This window comes from Dendronephthya gigantea, unplaced genomic scaffold (genome assembly GCF_004324835.1).
Source record: "Dendronephthya gigantea isolate DGI-Jeju-01 unplaced genomic scaffold, DenGig_1.0 000203F, whole genome shotgun sequence".
In the NCBI taxonomy this organism is placed as follows: domain Eukaryota; kingdom Metazoa; phylum Cnidaria; class Anthozoa; order Malacalcyonacea; family Nephtheidae; genus Dendronephthya; species Dendronephthya gigantea.
This window is the reverse complement of record NW_021163213.1, coordinates 203,083-221,929: the sequence shown is the minus strand read 5'-3', so window position 1 is coordinate 221,929 and position 18,847 is coordinate 203,083. Positions and strand designations below refer to the sequence as shown.

Here is an 18,847-nt window from a genome sequence, read left to right as displayed (position 1 = left end):
TATATAAATACCATAAAGGATTTATTACAAATTTGAATAATGTCTAAAGTAATCAGTGTACATCAACTCTGTCATTGGCACTAAAAGCAAGTCGAAACTGCTTAAAACAACTTTTTTCATGGAAAGCATACAGATGGCTGTACAAATATTTTTTTGTTCAATTTAAAAAGTGTCTAGAAAAATATTTATATACATTTATACAATATCTATAATTTGGCAATTATTATTAGTTCATATCCATATTTTCATGAGTGGGTGTATTGTCGATTGGTCTAAACTGGGCACGTTTTTCTGAATTCTCTGAAGAATGTGGTCTATTATTAACATCTATTAATGGCCGACGATGCACGTTTGCTGGTGTGCAGACAGAATTGTGTTCCTTTCTGACAGAACTCTCGTTCCCAACACTGTTTACGCGTCGACTACCGGTACTAGTTAACACCGACTGGTTAACAACATCTTGAAACCAACTTGGTGAGAGAAAACTAGGTGTTGATCTTTCTCTATGCTGTTCATCAGGGGTGTTCTTTGAAGTTGCCTTAGGGCTTGATTTATCCTCTACCCTTTCTAATTCATCATCATACCATGCCATCACTTCATCATCATCACTATCCATGTTTTCTCCTAAGTCCTCCTCATCTCCATCATATCCACTAGTAGAGCTCATATTCAATATGGGCAATGAGTCCTCAGGCAATTGATCAGTGTTATGCTCAAGTATCCGAAAGGAAATTATCAAATTTCTTATCTCCTCTGTGGAAGGCATCTGGAACAATGTCAGTTGTCAAGACTAAGATAACCCACAACACCATTTTTTCTCCCACCAAAAATCCCCAAACAACATACTTTTAGCCATAGAAAAATGTGTACTAGTCTACAGAATTGATAAACCTACAATCTTACCTTTAAGTTGCTCACACTTGAAAAATTAGGGGATTCATATCTGAAAAAGAATAAATCTAAGCTTTTTCAAAGGGAAATTAAAATAAACACATGGTGTTTAAATCTGACAATCTGGATTTTATCATCCGAAGAGTTGCTACTAGCAGACGGATTTGAAGAATTGAGGGAAGTTATACCTTTCTTTGACGGCTTTAAGTCGTCCATTCTGTATATCCATTGGACAATCTTCTGCTAGGCTAAAAATAAATTACTTTTCTTTTAACTCAAATAGTTTTGATAACAAGGGAGAACTGAAATGTTTTCATAATATACAGAACTTGAAGGCAACATCACATGTCCTAACTTGTGTTTCTCATAAACAAATATCTGCAGATGATATCAGCTGGTAAGACGTGGTTACATCTAATCTTCCAGAGTGGGCACTGCAGTTTAATTTAGCACTAGGTACTTCCAGAATTACATCATGGAATTTTTCTTGATGTATCTGGATTGGTTAGTGCAATTATAGCAAATCAAAGAGACACAAAGTGTTTAAACTTTGAGGTTGTAATTTCTCAAGGTATTTACAAAGTATTCTACCACATTATGATAGGGTTGACAGACCATTACACCCCACACAATGCAACTCACCAAGTCTCAAAAAGATAGACCATACAAGAGAGAACTGTGTTTCTCTGGAATGGAAGATAGATCTCAAAACTTGGACACCATGATGCTTCTGTAAATTAGAATGCACTATTCATTTAAATGTTCAAAATGGATTATAAATCCAAGTTTCTGCTTACCTGGATAAAATATTAACTGTGCTAATAATGTACAAGAAAATCCCATGACTGCACAGGAATGTCTAATTGAGAAAACCAAGCATAATACAGTCTATCATGTATAATGTATATGGTGAATGGTGAATGAGGACTACACAAACACTATATATACTATCGATTGTTTATTAACATATAATATAATCACCTTCCTGTGGTCACTCTCAATAAAGACATATCAGCAATATAGGATGCTAAATTCTCTATTTTTCGTTCAACCTGTAAACAAATCAATATATGTTACTCATTGAAAACTATCTTGTACTTTTAAAACTTATATATGTCAACTGACCTTCATGAGTTCACAGGATAATCTCACATAATTTGGAAGAGTTAGAACCTGTAAAATACATGTAAAGTGGTAAAATAAGGCCAAGGGATCAAAAATCATTATTATATATTTATATATCATGCTAAACACACCTGTGTTTCACCTCTTAAACAGCTCATGACTTCACCTATCATTCTACAAAAAATGCAATACCATCATTAAAAAAATTACTCCATACAGCCATGTTCTTTGAAAACTTTTTGTACAATTTCATTGACTAAAATACCTCACAACTTGCTCATAGGAATATGTGTTATCAGTCAACCATGAGGACTCACGAATTGTGACAATATTCTTCTCAAAAAATCTACAAGAAAATGTGAACTTTTAATACTCAATCCTGGCAAAGGAAGGCAAAGAAAATTCAAGTTAACTGTACCTCGAAGCAATAAGCATGCAGACAATGCCTAACAACTGCAGTTCACTACGATGGCTCTTTCTTCGATGGAGATATAGATCCACATACGACACAGCTGCGTGTAATACATGGCCACTGAAATTCTATAAAATACATCTCTTTTTAGCTATACATACAATAAATTTTAGTTGTTTTCTTGCAAAGCAAATTGTGAAACATTGTCAAAATCTGATTTTTTCTTAATATTGCCTACAAACCTTCATTGTACAGACTTCAACTAGCCAATCCACAAGAATGTACCTAAATGCAAATAATGAAAAGGTCAATATTCATTTGGCCATAGTTTCAAGCTCCCATATAGAATTTGTTTGAAGATTTTATTACCTCATAACACGGGTGACCTCCAATTGAAATTTGAATAAACCACGTATCCGACAAGGACGTGAGTTAGCCATAAACTAGATAGAATAAATGAAGCCTTGTGGTACACACCATGGGCAAATGATCACTAGCAAAATAAACAATCATGTCCAAAACTAGGAGGTGCCTCTCCCACACCTCTAATGCCCCCCCCCACCATTACCTGCTTAATATACAATGCCGTAGTCTCTCTATCTAAATTCCCAACATTTCCAGCTGCATAATTCATCGCTAGTTCTAATTCTGCTTCTTTGTTGTGTGGTAAACATTCCCTTAGGTCACGTAGTTGTTGTAAGTTGAAGAATGGATCAGTGTTTGACTTATTTCTAATTTTCCAAAGTTCAAATTTTGCAGCATTGCTGCCACGTTGCGCTGCTTTCTCAAGCCAGAATTTTGCATTAGCTTTATAGTCTGTTTCACCATCTGCATTCTTAAGAAATGATACAAAAACATGTCAAAAGATTGAATAAAGGAATATAAATTTTTTATAAGTATACAAGGCATTCTCACCTCAACCAAACTCATTATTTTCCCCACTGAATAAAGGAGAGATGGAGAGGCATCCTATTAAAAGAAAAATAAAAATCAAATTTTGATGTTTACAAAAACAAGTAATTGAAAGGTTTACAACCAGATTGATGCAGAACTGTATTAAGGTGGCTCTACCTCTTTCTCCTCACAATATTTTCGTATGCCTTCAAACACATGTCTTTTGCAACACATGATCCCTGGTGCCCAGGGGGGTCGAATAAACGTCCAAATGAATGCCACACTACTGGAAGTGATATTCTCAGCTTGACAGAAATACTCTGTTGCTTTTTTGGCATTTTTTTCATTGGCTGCGGACGTTATCTTTTTTGAATAATTGTTGGAAACTGCAAGATTTATTATTGTTAATTATTTGCAGAGGTATTAAATGGAATTGAACTGGTTTAAACACACAATTATTTGCTCATACCTCCTTCATTATAAAGGTAACTTATTCCTAACTTTATAGCAGTTTCAATGTTGCCAACTGAGGTGGCTCTAGGAATGAAATTAGAATAAAAATTACAAATCATAGTTGATAACCACCCTGACTATGAATGTACATTGAAAATTAAAGAAATTGTGTTGTATTTGTCCAGTTATCCAGGAGAGAATCTATACCTCCTGGTACCCAATAGAGAAATCAAATGGATACCATCTTTCCTGGTAGGCTGCCAACAAACAAGGAGCAGGCAGCCTAGTGGCCCACTTGACTTGTATTAAATTTCATTCATACAGTTCACCAAACATACTCACCTCACAAATATTGGTAAATTATTTGGAGAAGGCCAGATTCCGGCGAAAGATGCGTGAATGAATAAACTAGGTGTATTCAAGATCAAATTATTAAAACGGCGGCAAACCTGAAATAAGATTGAATGGAAAAACGTTAAAATTTTCAAACCATATTGAATTTCAATGAGCCAAAGGTCGACTACAAAGATGGGGCTAATGAGCAGCCACTTACCAATCGCATCTTATAAAGATCTTTCACAGAAAGATACTGAAAAACAAGCAGTAAAGCATCATCTGGTAAATGCACGAAAGGTTCACGATAAGATCGACGAACACGGTCTGAAATAGAACAAGAATAGAACACTCCACCATCATCACGTTCGAATCAAAACATGAAGCACAAAAACCGATCAATTTTACACGCAAAAACGCAACTTACAAAAGCGCTTCGGGTAGACCATTTTGCTGGTAAAGAAAAGGCGCAAGACTCCTTGTTATGACTGCTAATTTATATATTAAAAAATTCTATTTAAATAGTAAATCTAACGAGAATTCTATCATTCCCTCTCTTCTTGGCTGGACGACGTTCGCCGTTTGTTCCAAACCGTTGAAAGTTGTTTTTACGTGCCATAATCCTGCAATCTGATTGGTTCATATTCACGGACCCCAAGGGAACACGGTGAACCCTATATAAAAACTGGACCAATTTCTTTCAAAACCGTTGCTTGCACACGATAAACACTTGCGCATTTCCATTCCAATGAAATTAGAAACATTTTAGATTCTGTAAAATTTTCACTTTAAACCTCTACTATGTCTAATATATAAATAATTACATTATCAAGTCTCAATACAAATATTCGTGGTTTAAAAGACCGCATATTCGAGAAAAAGATGAACCCCATTTCACTGGGAAGAGTCAAAATAACCATGGACAATCCATGTATTCTTGAAGATGTCTTCTGAATTGTCTATGATATAACCAACATATCTACACCCCACGATGCGCTAGCGGGGAGCTTTAAGCTCATATGTGATTTATGTCAGATTTATACATCTTTGCATTAATAAGGTGATGAATTATCCACGTATGTAGTTTATGTCCGCGTGTTAAGACCTCTTATTTAACTTATCCCTCATAAGTAACATCTTGTGGTGTAAATCTTGTCTCCGTTTCACAAATTTCACCGCTGCTTCGTCGCTTCTTGCTTTTAAAACTTCAAAAATAAACAAAATAATACAATTCATAGAGCTGAAGAAGTATAAATAAAGTTATTGGGTTTCCCCCTGTAGTAACACTGGATCAATAAGAGATGATGATCCTTACTGGACCTCTGGAAGAACAGTTTAGAACTGATAGAGCTATCCAGTATAAATAAAGTTAGTTTAGTTTAGGTTTCCTCCTGTAGTAACACTGGATCAATAAGAGATGATGATCCTTCCTGGACCTCTAGGAAGAACAGTTTAGAACTAATAAAACTGGCTATTCCTTACTCTCAAAATGAGTGCCTTCCAGTGTCGGATGTGTCAACGGTAATATCACTTGCTCAATACCAGAGAACGTTGCTGGGATCTCAGTGTCAAGACCTGGAACATAATTCAAGGTGGCAAATACTTGACCCGCCATGTCATCAGTGAGGACGTCATAATCGTATACTGTCATTTGAAGGTGGGCCCCAGGCTGTTTGCAGGCTTCCACAGGAACAGAACTGCAACGAAGAAAATAACAAACCATCATCTTCTCTTCATTGAACGTTTGGTGCTTGGTGTAACTCATCCATCACTCTCGTACTTACAACTGAAATTTCGCATCAAATAATGGGAACAGTGTCTTCTTTTTTACTTCTGTTCTCTCTACTGTTGCCGTTGGAAACAGATGACGTGGAGCCAGACGCAACTTTACATACGGGTCACAATACCCTGAACGTGAGAAAATATTTCGTATATTGGAATAATGAAGAAGACACAAACTTGCAAATTCTCAAGTTATTTTTCAGTGGATTGACAAACAATGCACGTACCATTCGAGTCCAAAGCTGGCAAATTTCTTCCATTCAACACTAGAAACAGAACAAGGTGTAAGCTGTAATAATAAACATCAATTCACTTAAGGTTTGCATGCAACTGTCTGCGACTAATACATGGAAGAAGCCGTAAGATACAAAAAACAACATACGCTCAATATGAAGCTTTCCATTCTTTAAATCATAAAACATTCTCAAGGCAAGTTCACCAAACTCTGCTGGTTTCTCAGCCTGAAATATTAAAACGATTAAAGAAAGAAATGGATTATTGCGCAGGACTGACTTGATGTTTTTCTCTTACACTTATTCCCCTCATCTTTTCAGCGTAGTATTCTTCGATCAGTTTTTCAGTGGAAAGTTGACCGAGGAGAAGGTCTTCAATCAATACCTGGAGAAAAACATTTGAATGTAGAATTAAATTCTTAGAACTAATAGAACTAATACTCCCCCCCTGTAGAGGAAATCAATAGAGCTGTTTCATCCTGTAGTAACACTGGATCAATAAGAGATGATCCTCACTGGACCTCTAGGAAGAACAGTTTAGAACTGATAGAGCTGTTTATTTTAACTTTTAAATAAGACCTACTTTTACAGCATCTGTCATCATCTTATCCAGCGGAATACCAATACCGTCAACACAGAAGAAATCGATCAGAACCTAAAACAAGATAATTAAATATATATAATTACGATAAAAACTTCAAACAACAAATAAAACATGATTTGGTACCTCAACAACTTGATTCAAACGTTCGTAAAAGATAGGAGGCTTCTGTGTGGAAAAAAAGAAATTCAGAAACACAGAAGGAAATAAATAAACAACAGCCTGCTGTGACAGACGCTTCATATGGCTCCACACTTACTCCTTTATCGCCTCCCACGGTGGAAGAAATATTATCAACGACCATTGTCCAAAGTCGAAGAAGAGTTCTGGGAAAAAGACATCATAAAAATTGTCTATAGGGAGAATATTAGAACAACACTGCATCGCAAAGCGATCTTGATAATTTCAAGATGATTTCTCCCGGGGCACTAGTGCATCACCTGTCAAATACTGGACGAACCAAGGTACTGTAGAATGTTCTCATTGATTTCTCAAGATAACTCAATAATGGATCCATGGCCTGAAAATTTGAGAAATTCTACAATTAAACAATAACAACAGGAGAAGTGGGAGAGAGGAGTTAATATTCGTAGATCCATTCATCATTTCTAGAAGATGGCGTTCACTTATTTCCTGATAAATTTATGATGAATACACATGCAGCTTTCTCAAATGATTGTGATGACATGATGCATAACTTGCCTCTGAGATATCAACACTCTCATCTTGCCCGACTAATTGTGAGACAAATCTCTTGATGTCCACCGACATCTAAATAAATTAAACACGTTCGCAAATCCAATTCCTAAGGTGTTGAGTTGCTATGCATGTCCAGTCAAACGTTTCTTATTGAGATCACAGCAAGGTCTTGGTCAGGAAGACTAGAAATGAAGGGAATTGCACTTTGCAAACAATATTTCCAACCTTCTCTCCAATATGGTCAATCATATCATCAATTTTCCTCAACAACACGTCTTGAGCATTCTCAGACAATTGCTTCAATGTCTCTTCGCATTTCTTCGCCTCTCGTTCGTTATGCGACAGCATCATTCCACTGATGATACTCGGCCAGTCAAGATGAGTTTCCAACTCGTCCAACCATTGTTGAGTGTATGCAAGATTGTTTAATGTGATGCACAACTTAAAATTATAAACACAACACATTTGAACTCGAATACAAATCCACTTCATGATCTTTTCTTTAGTCAATCTAAAGGAATTGGAGGACACGAAATGTGCAACTCTAAAAGTATGAACGTCACTTCGTTTTCTAAGGCTCTAAATATAAGTTTTCATTCCCTGGTTAACTACTTTATTGATAAAAGGTTTAAAAGTGGGATTACCGACTCGCTGACACCAAAGTAGGATGGATTATCGTCATAATAGTCGTTTTTCTTTAGTTTTGTTTCCAGAGTATCAGCGTAGTAACGAGCAGCCTCGCAAATATCCTGGAAATATGGTTATGAGATGTATTTCTAAGGTACAAATCTTGGGTTGTTGTTGTTGTGGGTGGTAGACATTGAGGAGAAGATGAGGGAAGCAAGGTTGAGATGATATGGACACGTAATAAGAAGAGATGAAGGAGTGTTGGTCTATATATTATGAAACGAAGAGATCAGAAGATGTGAGGTGGTAGACATTCCAGATAAGATGAGGGAAGATAATATGGACATGTAATAAGAAAGGATGAAGGAGAGCTGGTCAGAAATATTATGGATTTAAGGGGTTGGAAGACGTGGATATTCTAGGACAAGGAAAAACACAAGGAGAATCAATTGATGGACCATGCGAAGCCATGGATCACAAACTCACATCAGTTAATTTAGTGACAAAAAGATAGCTTCCTGTGGCATCCGGCCATCGCAATCTTTTCCAAAATTGGCAGAGCTAAAAGAAACCATTATTGTTATCATAATCATCCCAAAAAGTATAAAATATTGTACAACGATACAGACGCACCTGATAAAAACAACACGTGACGTCAACAGCCGAGGTGGAATATTTGACACTAGTATCCACTACCATCGCCTGAGAAAGAAATAGTTAAGCTGATAAAGCCAGTATGAAATGAAGATAGTCAATAGGAGGTTCTCTGACTGCCATTTTCCGGCGGACTCGACCATCGTCGAATACGCCATTTTCCTGCATATTCGACCATGAATTAGTCGTTTTCCGGCGAATATGACTATGGTCGTATTTGCCATTTTCCGGCGAATATGACCATGGTCGTATTTGCCATTTTCCGGCGAATATGACCATGGTCGTATTTGCCATTTTCCGGCGAATATGACCATGGTCGAATTTGCCATTTTCCGGCGAATATGGCCATGGTCGTATTTGCCATTTTCCGGCAGACTCGATCATGATCGAATACGGCGCTATAATCAAAGAAAAGAAGCGAAGCTCTGTTCAATTGTTCCCACCTGGTCAATTTCAACTGCTTTGGCAATCCTTGCAAGAGCTTTCTTTTTCGCAACTTTGAACCAATGATCAATAAACTCTTTGAACCAAACATGACTGTTATCAAAGGCCAATTCTGTTTTCTGGCTAAGGAAGGTAGAAAGTACTTCAGACTAACAGATTGACTTATCTACGCGTTACCAAAGAAACTGATTTCGATAGAGCGAGGCTTGTTTCCAACCTGAGAGGCAAATACTGGCTGTATTCCATGATTTCTTTTGCAGCCAAGTACAAGGAAAGAAGTTTAGTTCCTAAATCACCATCCCCTACTTCCAGTTGTAATTCCTGTGGTTCCATTTTTGAGATCGACTGACGCATATCAGAGGCAAGCTACATAATGAAACAACAACAAAAATATCAATCAATACAGGTAAAAAACCCCAGAATTACACAAGCAAATAAACACACAAACCAGTTTCTCCAAAGCAAGATAAGTAAGGGAGAAATAATCGACGTCAATTCTGTTGAAGAGAAATGTTTTAGTTTAGCAAAAGAGGTGATGTGTTGTAAAATTATCTTATCGTCTTTTTCAAATGAGGGAACTCACGTACTCTTTAAATATTTTGGTGTAGAATTTAAGAGCTTTCAGGAGGTCGGTGACGATTAACTCTGAGAGTGATACCATGGATAAAATAGCGCTAGCCAGAGTCTAGAAATATACGATGATGAGTGAGTATAAAAACAGAGTATTTGCTCGTTGTTATAAGGGAAAGAACTTTCACAACAGTAGTCTCTTTTCACTTTGTACAGATGAGCACAAAACGGTATTTTTTGACGAAGCTGAAGGGCCCATTTTTAGAGAAGAAATAAAGGACGCTTTTTAGCAGAACGGTATCTGAACTAACTGAAACAAGGATATAAAATACGAAATAAATGATAAATGTTTTTTATTTATTTACAAAATAACCGTTTTATAACAAAATTTCAATTCAACAGGTTAAAAAAATGATCAATGTTGTATTGCTAACTAACAACAACTCATATTTCATTCGTCATGCTATTTAATAGTCGAGGTAATCTCATTCAGTATTACGCCTTGAATTGCATGCATTGCGCGCATGCGTCGCAGAGGGTCGTTTATATTCCTCAACTGAAAACCAATCATCTTCAAGAACCCGCCGACGTCATCATTCGCATCCTCGCGTATGCTCTCGGCAACTGTTCGTAGACTGTCGATTGTATCGTGAAATACCGATCCTAGGTTATCGTCGTCGGTGTTCGGTAAGCTTCGCTTACGGCTTTTGGTGGATTGGGGTGAAGTGTCGGTAGATAGGGCTTGCGAGAGTGAATTAGGGGTATTTGGACGGAGATTTGTATCATGAAGGGTGAACGTCGAAACTGAGTGAGGAGATAGATCAGTGGGTGGAAAAATAGGGGATTGGGGTCTAGAGGAATGAGATCTGACGGAATCCATGGGGAGTTTGCCCGATTCCTCTTGTAAGCGCCGTTTCTCGATCTGCTGACTTTCATCGTTGATTGTGATTGGCGAGTGCACGATGCCTGACTGCCCGCTTGTCCTGGAACCGTTCAAAAATTCGGGCGTTGTGCCCGAGTTGCGAACATTTGATTTAATCAGTCTTTCTGAGTTCATGCGACCTGAAATCCCGTCATCCTGGTTGGGAGGGGGATCAGATGAGGGACTGTCTTCAGTTGCGTAAAACGACTCATCAATTCTTGGATTCTTAACCATCGTAATCAAACCAAGCTCTGGTTCGCTGCTTCTATCGTCAAACGGCGGCAAATCGGGGCATCGCCGTAGTTGGGGTACCATAGTAGCCAGACTTAGGTCTTCGTTATCCTCCAGGTCTGACAGTCCGATGGGCGCAATCCCTGCCAAAGCTTCTTCAAGAAATAAAAGCTTTGAATAAGGTGGCCATGATGGTCTAAAGACGCTTCCTACTTCACCGCAGTGAGAGCGTCGTTGAGATTCTTGCACGCGGCGTCGTTGCTTAACGAAATATGTCCTTAAACTGTTGTATTTTGTGTCGACGAGCTCAGCTAAAGAGAGAGAGATGAATGTCATGTTAGAACTTAGAAGTGAAACCATTTTACGAATACTCGTCTGAAAAGATTCTTGGTTTGTTGTTCATGATTGTGGCATCGTGCAGCTAGACCGGCAATTTTGTACTTGCCAAAAGCTCTTCGCACTTTCTTTGTTTTGAATTGATAAAAATTTCCCGTCCATACCTATAGTCAACTGCATGAACTCAGGGTCTTGTGTTTACGTACACAAGAGTATAATCTTTTAGTAGATGGCAAATGTATAACGACTAATGATTTAAATACTTGTTTCAGCTTGAAAATACCAGGCAAACCAAGCTCTCAGTCTCAGAAACGTGCCAGTACTGATCGCAACTGGTGCCATTCTAGTTCGGTTTTGTACAAAGACCGACGAGACGAAATTTGACAAACCGTGACGATTGCGCACTCTGACACTTGTACAGTCAGCCGACTGAACAAGTAAAATAAAGCTTTTCCCAACATGGGAAACCACTGTGATGGTACCCTAAAATGAAACGCTTTCACTCTTTTCCTTCTGGATATTTGCCAGCGACTTATGACCATGTAGTTTAGATACGAACATGCAAGATGTTTGAGCACGGTCGAAATATCATATTGCAGTTTATATTTTAGTTATCCCAAGTTGCTCACTTAAGAGCTACAGCTGCATTATTTATTTTCATTGGACAGATATTGATCGTCGTTTAGGCAGACTTAGCAAGGAATTCATGTGTGTTATGTCCAGCGCAATTTGTCTTATAGAGATTAAATTATTAATTCATTTGATTGTATCGTTTGTCGGCGGAGAAACGGAAGACAGTTTCGCGTAGTTATTGATGCTTGTCTTTGACTTCCAGGACATTTAGTCGAATAGTAATGAACGTCAACACGGGCTAGCACTATCATGAAATACAGAAATCATTTTTACTGGAGAAGAGCCATGCAAAAGACGCGTCAACGATGATTATTTTTGGCTAACGACCACCGACGATCGACGTGTGTGCATAAATATATTTAATAACTATGGAAACCCGGATATTACAAAGATACCTACGGCTTATGCCAAGCTCTTCTGCCATGGCTTTCATTTGTGCTTTTCTCCTCGACTTATCTGCGTGTTCTTTCGATTTGTCGTTCCAAATAGCTTCGTATTTTTCCAAACATACCGCAAACCGACATTGATCAAAACTCCCGGCCGCCATATTGTCGATGTCGTGACAAAGCAAGTCAGTTGTTTGCTCACGCAAGCGTTAAGCGGAGAACAAACGTCGTGATTGGACAAGCCTGGCGTAAAGCCGATCTTAGACCGACCCCGACAGCCGCCAATTCCGTCGATTGTTTCTTGCTGTCGTTAAAATCCTTGAACCTTTGACCTCTGTCGGGGTCTGTTTTTAAATTAAACAGCGGAAAAAATCTTTCATCTGCCAGAAAATGCTGCTCCGATACGTGAGTTCCTCAGCCCTGGTTCCCTCCTGGCCGACCCCATTCCAACATGAACACCGTCGGCTCTACGGTTTCATACTCATTTTCACATTCAGATTCAGATTCAGACATGAATATGAAAATAGCCGGGTATCTGACGTACAAAATGTGAAAAAACTCCGCTCCTTTTCATGTAATAGATTTTTCCCCGCGAGTCATTCTTGACCAATGCATCAGGCATTATTTGATAATATTTTGAATTATTTTGACCCAAGAACGAATTCCAGAAAATTTGCAGAAGCTGCATGGCTAAAATGCTCTGGTTCCCTCCTGGCGACCCATTCCGCCATGAACCCAACAAAGAGAGGAGCTTGTGAAAAACAAATGAAAAATCTTACCGGGTCTTTAGGTTCAAACCAAGCATACTGGACAGTATACCATCTTTCTGCCGAGATCTAAAAACAGCCAAGGGCAAGCTTATGTTGATATCAAGAACTTGCATATTAGAAACAGTCTACTGGTTCAGTTGCGACCTAAATGCAAGCCATCTCACCTTGATTGTATTCCTAATCTCTTCCTCTATGTTGTTACTACGACTTGCGCAGTAATTCGGGATAGTTTGAATCGTTTTAATGCAACTGTAAAGCGAAGAGTTTGATATTAAATCATAGAAAAGTGTTGTGCGTATTGCAACGCTTGACGTTTAAGATGAACGGAGACGGGACATGCATGAGTTAGTGTTATAGCGGACCAGTTTTAATTTGCTTGATATACATATGTCTCTCAGTCTCTGACATTGTTTTCCAAAAGGTGACGATCGTTTTTATCCCTGCTTTTAAACTGTGGAAATAACGAGAGTATTACTTCACATCACCGTCGTAGATTTGGTGAATGTAAATAGAAACACTCACTTTAACATGTTGTTTAAACGAGATAGTTTTCCTGATTCAGTCGCTGGATATAAAGTGCGGTGGTTGTCAATCAGGCGAAGACAATGCTCTAGAAATGCGTCCAAAGATTGATGAAATGTCTCCTCCTGGGAACAGAGAGAAAAGTTTAGAACCGACAGAGCCACAGTAGCAGTCGAAAGAAGTTCTTCCAAGACCAGGCACTCCAGGCTGTCTATTCAAACTGCAAGATGAAACTCACTTCAACGACAGACAGTCCGCTTGTTTTCCAGTTGTAAGTAATTCTCGAAAGAAGTTCTTCCAAGAATGAATATTTCAAAGGCTGTGTTTGATGATAAGCACTGTACACTTCCCATTCACTAAATGACAGATATTTCAGAAATCACTCGTTTGTTTATGGTACGTACTATGTTCCATTCACCCATAGTCAGTGCCTAAGTTGATCATCATCTCAGACCCGAAATGAAAGACGAATCTTCTTTTACCACAAGTAATTCATGCTCATAATTTTAAAAAAACAACATATAATTTCATCTGTACTTACCAAACGGCTCTCTGTAATAACGTGATGTTATTTTGGATAACGTATTGATGTAGGATCCACTGAGCAAATCTCGACAAATCTCCACTGCCGAAAACATCATCCAAATCCTAGGGAAAAAGATCTATGATACAACAGAATCATAACTAGATATCGTCACCAGCAATAAATCAAACAGGTTTATCGACATCAGTATATGATAGACCATTGTATTTCCAAGAAACTTCATGTTGCAAACAGCTCATTGTTCATACAAACCTCCGCATGTCTTCCGTCATAGGTTACAAAGGTTTTAAGAAAAGCACCGTAGGTATCAAGTCTTGATGGACTGAATTTTGCTTCATTGTTGCTATTGTTGTTATTCTGAAAAAAAAGATTGTTCAACGAACAATTCACCAGTTGAAAGAAGGTCTCTGCCCCCCCCTTCCAAAAAAAACTTGCGAGGCTTTTCGATCAGTCTCAACCAGGGATGGACCTCACCCCCCGACGTTTTAACTACCATATACCAACTTTCTTTAATGGGAAGAGGTCTTTTGCCAGCTAATTTTTCAGGTCAACTTCCGTCCAAAAATGAATCCGGGGGGTTGAACCATGCAGGCGTTTACCACTAGGATACTGGAAGGTGATAGCATCCTGGTAGACAGTTATAGTAGACGAATATATATTATTGAATGCCGGCTTCACCTGGTGTCCAACAAGTCTGATAACAAGATGACAATCTCCACGTGTCGTTGACTTTGCTGATCTTGCTTGCAGTGGAAACCATTGATCTATGCCACTGGACGGAATATCCTGGTAAAAAAGAAGAAAATGATGTGAATTTTGGGAAGATATATGATAAAGTAACGCCTGAAACACAGAAAGCGCTTTCCTAAACCTCTGACCAAGCACACTATTTCATTGTAGCAATGACTGCATTTGAAAACTGTGGATTAGGACACGCGATGATTAAATGGTTTGTTTGTAAGAGATCTTACCTTAATCGGGAACTCAACAAATCCAAGAAAATCATCCATGCTCGTGCTTCCACTACACTTCCTGCTTGATTGAACCACTTGCTTGAGAAAACTAAAACCAGAAATTACTTCAAATTGTTTCCGAAATCTCGAATTCTGCTAAAAGGTCTTTTACTCACCGTCCTACCCCAGCAACGCCTTTAATCTGAGTTAGTCTGTTATCTTTATCAAGAAATGCATCGTCTTCATCTTGATCCCTGAAATAAAACATGGCCTTGAGATCTCCAGATCGCCGTTAAAATGACGGCTAAAGAAAGCTTTGTTCTATCCAAAAATGGTTGTCCATACCACATATCCAAGTGCAAGGTCTGCGTCATAACATCATTTACTTTTCTGCAAAGGATAAAAGCGAGTCATTATTTTCATTTAGCCTTAGTTGACCGTAGTTTTCCCTGCTTTATCGATCACGAATCCTTCAGTTCTCTATCATAATCCTTCTTCCATAACAAAGCAAAGATTCATACTTACAATGTGATAGTTTCGTTCCATGTAGGATTCAAAGTTTTCTTCTTCACTGACGTAAGTTTAATAAGGTCTTCCTCAAGTTGCTCAGTCACTGTTTTTGTTTTGCTCGACTTCCGTCTCAATTTTCGATCAAACGAGTTGTCAGTGACAACACCAAGCATGCAATAAGGATCGCTAAATCCTGTCAAGAATTTAATCAAAACGAAGTGTATTTGTTAGTCAGAGTTGTTAAATATCTTGTAGCGTCACTTATCCCTGAATGTCACACGTGCAATCTTTTCCAATCTGGGATACAAACACGTACCATTGGCATCTTTCGCTTCAATATCTCTTGCTTCAAGAACTGTGGAAAAGTTAACAATATTATAATAAAATACACTAAACTTGAACGCTGTCATAGTGCAAGGAACGTGTTCCGCGTTAAACTACAAGTCATCTCAGTCTCTGATTCTCGAGGTGGTCTAGCTACTGCAGTTCACAGCGAAACTTACTGTATATCCCTTTTGAAACATATAATTTTACCAACCTTTAACTTCGACATGACAAGTTGGTGGCTAAAATTTCAATAAAACAAAACATAAACCTTCAAACCTATCATCATCGGACATGAACAAACCCCTGAACTTTGTAGTTTTAAATGAAAATATTACCTTGAGTTCCTTGACGCGAGAGAACAACTCTCGGTGTTTGTCTTGCGTTATTCCAAACACCTGAAAATACAGGATATTATATTAATTCTAGCTTGCAGTGAAGAAATAAACTAATGAAATGATAGTTCATTGTTAATGTTACTGACTTCTTGACCATAAACATATATTTCTCCTTGCAATGGGGCATCTTTCCTCTGCTGTTCTGACACAAACTGGTTGATAGTGACAAAGAGAAGTTGACTGTATAGTTCCAGTGACTAAAACAGAAAGAAGAAGCTCATTCATTGAACTAGTTTGAATCTGCAAATCATTTGAGATGATCAACTTTACCTTCTCTCTATCAAGTTGTGGTCTCTTCTTTTCATGAGGAGGTCTGGTTGCCGCCTGTTTTACCTCATCATCGTCACCTGAATATTCATCTGTTTCATCATGTGATGAGGGTAGGTTCTAAACAGCAATGACAGAACTATATCAAACCTCCCTGCATCACAACCACCACAATGGTCACAACCACCATCACCATTTCACATCACAAAAATCACCATAATTTACCATCAGCACCATCATATCCACCACCACTACCATCATCATATGTAGCTACCACAATTATAACTACCATAACCATAACTACCACCACCACAACTACCATCACCATAACTACCATCACCATGCACCATTACCATTACATATTTCAACAACAATCACCACTTAAAATCAGCACCACCATAATGACCATCACCACCATTATGCAATATATATCACAACTACCGTCACCATGCAACAATCTAATTTTTCTACCTTGATTGCTTCTGATTGTGGCCTCAGACTCTGTTTCTTCCAGTCTAACTCAGTGATCTTCTCAAAGAATGCGTCATCCAAATGCAAGGCTCTGAAATTGTAGAGAGAGAGATGATTTTAAACTTAGCCAGCCATCTCAGCTGTGCCTCTTGTTAACCTTAATACTGTCAATGATAGTTGAATCAATGGAAATAGTGGTAGATACATGAAATATTTGCAGGGTTGAGTTCCTATGTGCAAACAGGCCCAGTTCCTACAGGCAAACAATCCCAGTTGGAGGTTTGTAATAATTCAGAAAACATTTTTCAGACTTGTCTTGTCCCAGCAGGTGTTGAAAAGCAGTCATTTTTTTATGATAGTGGGTGAGTAAAAAATGTCTGACAACACAGGATTGTATCAATCTAATATTGGTATATCATGTGCTGGACTTGATAAAATATCCTTATTGGAACATTGCCTTCAAGATCATCTATACTTGTCAGCACTTAGAAGAGGAAGTGCAAACAAAAGAGTTTAAAACATTGTCAGCTTGTCTGCAATGTGCTGTGTGATCATTATGTAAGCACAAGTGATAACATGCGTGCTTCTCAATGTTAACAAGATTGGAACAAGCCTGGAGGCAATATACTGAACATTAGACATGTTTTATTCTATGCATTTGAAAAAACATTAATTCATACTGCAAAATATCACGCACTGCTGCACATTTATGTTTAATGTCTAGCTAGAATAAATGTCTTAAAATATTAATAGGATTAAGTTTCGATCGAGTACGACATTATTTTACGACATAGCCTGTAAACCTCTATAGCTCAATAATGATATGATTAATAGCGATAAAGTTGCATGCATCAACAAGCTACATCAATAATCCTATGAAAATACACAAAAATATACCTCTGTTTTGGAGTTTTGTCGTTAATAATCCTATTCGTATACTCGTCTTCGAGTGTTAAAAAGCGCAATGTTGGTCCGTTAAAAGACTGATGTTCGACTTCTCCTACAGCCGTATCTAGGATTTCCATTCCTTTTCAAATATTATCACACGATAAAATATAGCTTCGTGAGCTAGTAAACCTTGCCTTTGAGCATAAAAATGGACATTAAAATAATGGAATATTTTTTTTGAAACTTGAGTCTTTAAATTGCAGGCTTCAAGAATTATACGTATGCGTTTGAAACTTTGAATAGAATTATATTATATACAAACATAGACATTTTGTCATGCAAATTAGGATAGTTTGACAGTTATAAAGTGCATAGGAGTTTCTATTGGCCAGAAAAATCTTGTGTATAATACCACACATTTTAAACAACTCATTGATACCTTTCGTTTTCTGTGTTTTCACCCGCGTACCAAGTAGTTTTGTCTTCTTCTCTAGTTTTGTTTGTTGAAGGTTCACTTGATGTCAATCTACGAATTCCTTTGCCTAATTGTGTTCTCCAAAACGGCTCGAAAGTTGGTTTAATAGCTTCATCGTTTAAATACTCCCGCCATTCCTTTACAACCTTTCTGAATGATCTCTTACTTGACATTTAGCTCTTTAAAACGAGATAAAAAGTCTCGAAATTGATGTGAATCCTAGCTTTCGGATACTTCGTATGTGTGGAAGTACTTCAACATATGACTCATGACTGTGGCCTGTGAGTAAACAATATCACAGGATTTCTCCTGTCAAGACCCGTCAACAGGTGAATTTCCGCCAGAAATTTACTATTGTTTTATTTATACAATCAAATAAAACCAACCAAGCCGTATTTCAGTTCTTAACAAGGCGATTTCACAATAGGATCATCAAATTTCGTTTTGTAAATATTAGTGTATTTATATTTGAAAATGAGCACCACTTCTGTCTGGCAGA

The 18,847-nt window shown here is 37.9% G+C and overlaps 3 protein-coding genes across 4 annotated transcripts; all 3 read right to left on the bottom strand.

The window, feature by feature from the left end:
- Nucleotides 1–2: 2 nt before the first annotated feature.
- On the bottom strand, nucleotides 3–4,711 carry LOC114539468 (cyclin-F-like). Its single transcript, XM_028560099.1, has 19 exons — nucleotides 4,536–4,711; nucleotides 4,329–4,435; nucleotides 4,118–4,224; nucleotides 3,792–3,859; nucleotides 3,500–3,708; nucleotides 3,344–3,397; nucleotides 2,997–3,263; nucleotides 2,798–2,871; nucleotides 2,671–2,713; nucleotides 2,435–2,556; nucleotides 2,282–2,362; nucleotides 2,148–2,190; nucleotides 2,017–2,064; nucleotides 1,873–1,943; nucleotides 1,689–1,750; nucleotides 1,534–1,621; nucleotides 1,080–1,139; nucleotides 904–943; nucleotides 3–766 (listed from the first exon to the last, which is right to left on the bottom strand). The coding sequence occupies exons 1-19, from the start codon at nucleotides 4,555–4,557 to the stop codon at nucleotides 227–229; spliced, it is 2,106 nt and encodes a 701-aa protein (XP_028415900.1). The 5' UTR covers nucleotides 4,558–4,711; the 3' UTR covers nucleotides 3–226.
- Nucleotides 4,712–4,883: 172 nt separating this feature from the next.
- LOC114539465 (BAI1-associated protein 3-like) lies at nucleotides 4,884–18,637 on the bottom strand. 2 transcript variants are annotated; one of them, XM_028560096.1, is made up of 37 exons: nucleotides 18,313–18,637; nucleotides 16,986–17,076; nucleotides 16,518–16,634; nucleotides 16,334–16,444; nucleotides 16,188–16,247; nucleotides 16,064–16,091; nucleotides 15,842–15,880; nucleotides 15,541–15,718; nucleotides 15,361–15,405; nucleotides 15,192–15,269; nucleotides 15,034–15,124; nucleotides 14,741–14,848; nucleotides 14,315–14,419; nucleotides 14,060–14,166; nucleotides 13,757–13,874; nucleotides 13,519–13,643; nucleotides 13,161–13,245; nucleotides 13,006–13,062; nucleotides 9,736–9,833; nucleotides 9,597–9,645; nucleotides 9,366–9,514; nucleotides 9,148–9,271; nucleotides 8,684–8,752; nucleotides 8,537–8,611; nucleotides 8,068–8,172; nucleotides 7,649–7,864; nucleotides 7,427–7,495; nucleotides 7,165–7,244; nucleotides 6,984–7,050; nucleotides 6,851–6,892; nucleotides 6,707–6,778; nucleotides 6,422–6,508; nucleotides 6,273–6,351; nucleotides 6,118–6,156; nucleotides 5,893–6,016; nucleotides 5,591–5,805; nucleotides 4,884–5,313 (listed from the first exon to the last, which is right to left on the bottom strand). In XM_028560096.1, exons 1-37 carry the CDS (start codon nucleotides 18,519–18,521, stop codon nucleotides 5,207–5,209), a joined length of 3,618 nt encoding a protein of 1,205 aa, XP_028415897.1. In that variant the 5' UTR covers nucleotides 18,522–18,637; the 3' UTR covers nucleotides 4,884–5,206. The 2 variants fall into 2 exon arrangements, with proteins under 2 accessions (XP_028415897.1, XP_028415898.1); XM_028560097.1 differs by lacking the exon at nucleotides 18,313–18,637 and adding an exon at nucleotides 17,883–18,153.
- On the bottom strand, nucleotides 10,122–12,719 carry LOC114539471. Its single transcript, XM_028560107.1, has 2 exons — nucleotides 12,240–12,719; nucleotides 10,122–11,182 (listed from the first exon to the last, which is right to left on the bottom strand). The coding sequence occupies exons 1-2, from the start codon at nucleotides 12,385–12,387 to the stop codon at nucleotides 10,182–10,184; spliced, it is 1,149 nt and encodes a 382-aa protein (XP_028415908.1). The 5' UTR covers nucleotides 12,388–12,719; the 3' UTR covers nucleotides 10,122–10,181.
- Nucleotides 18,638–18,847: the final 210 nt, after the last annotated feature.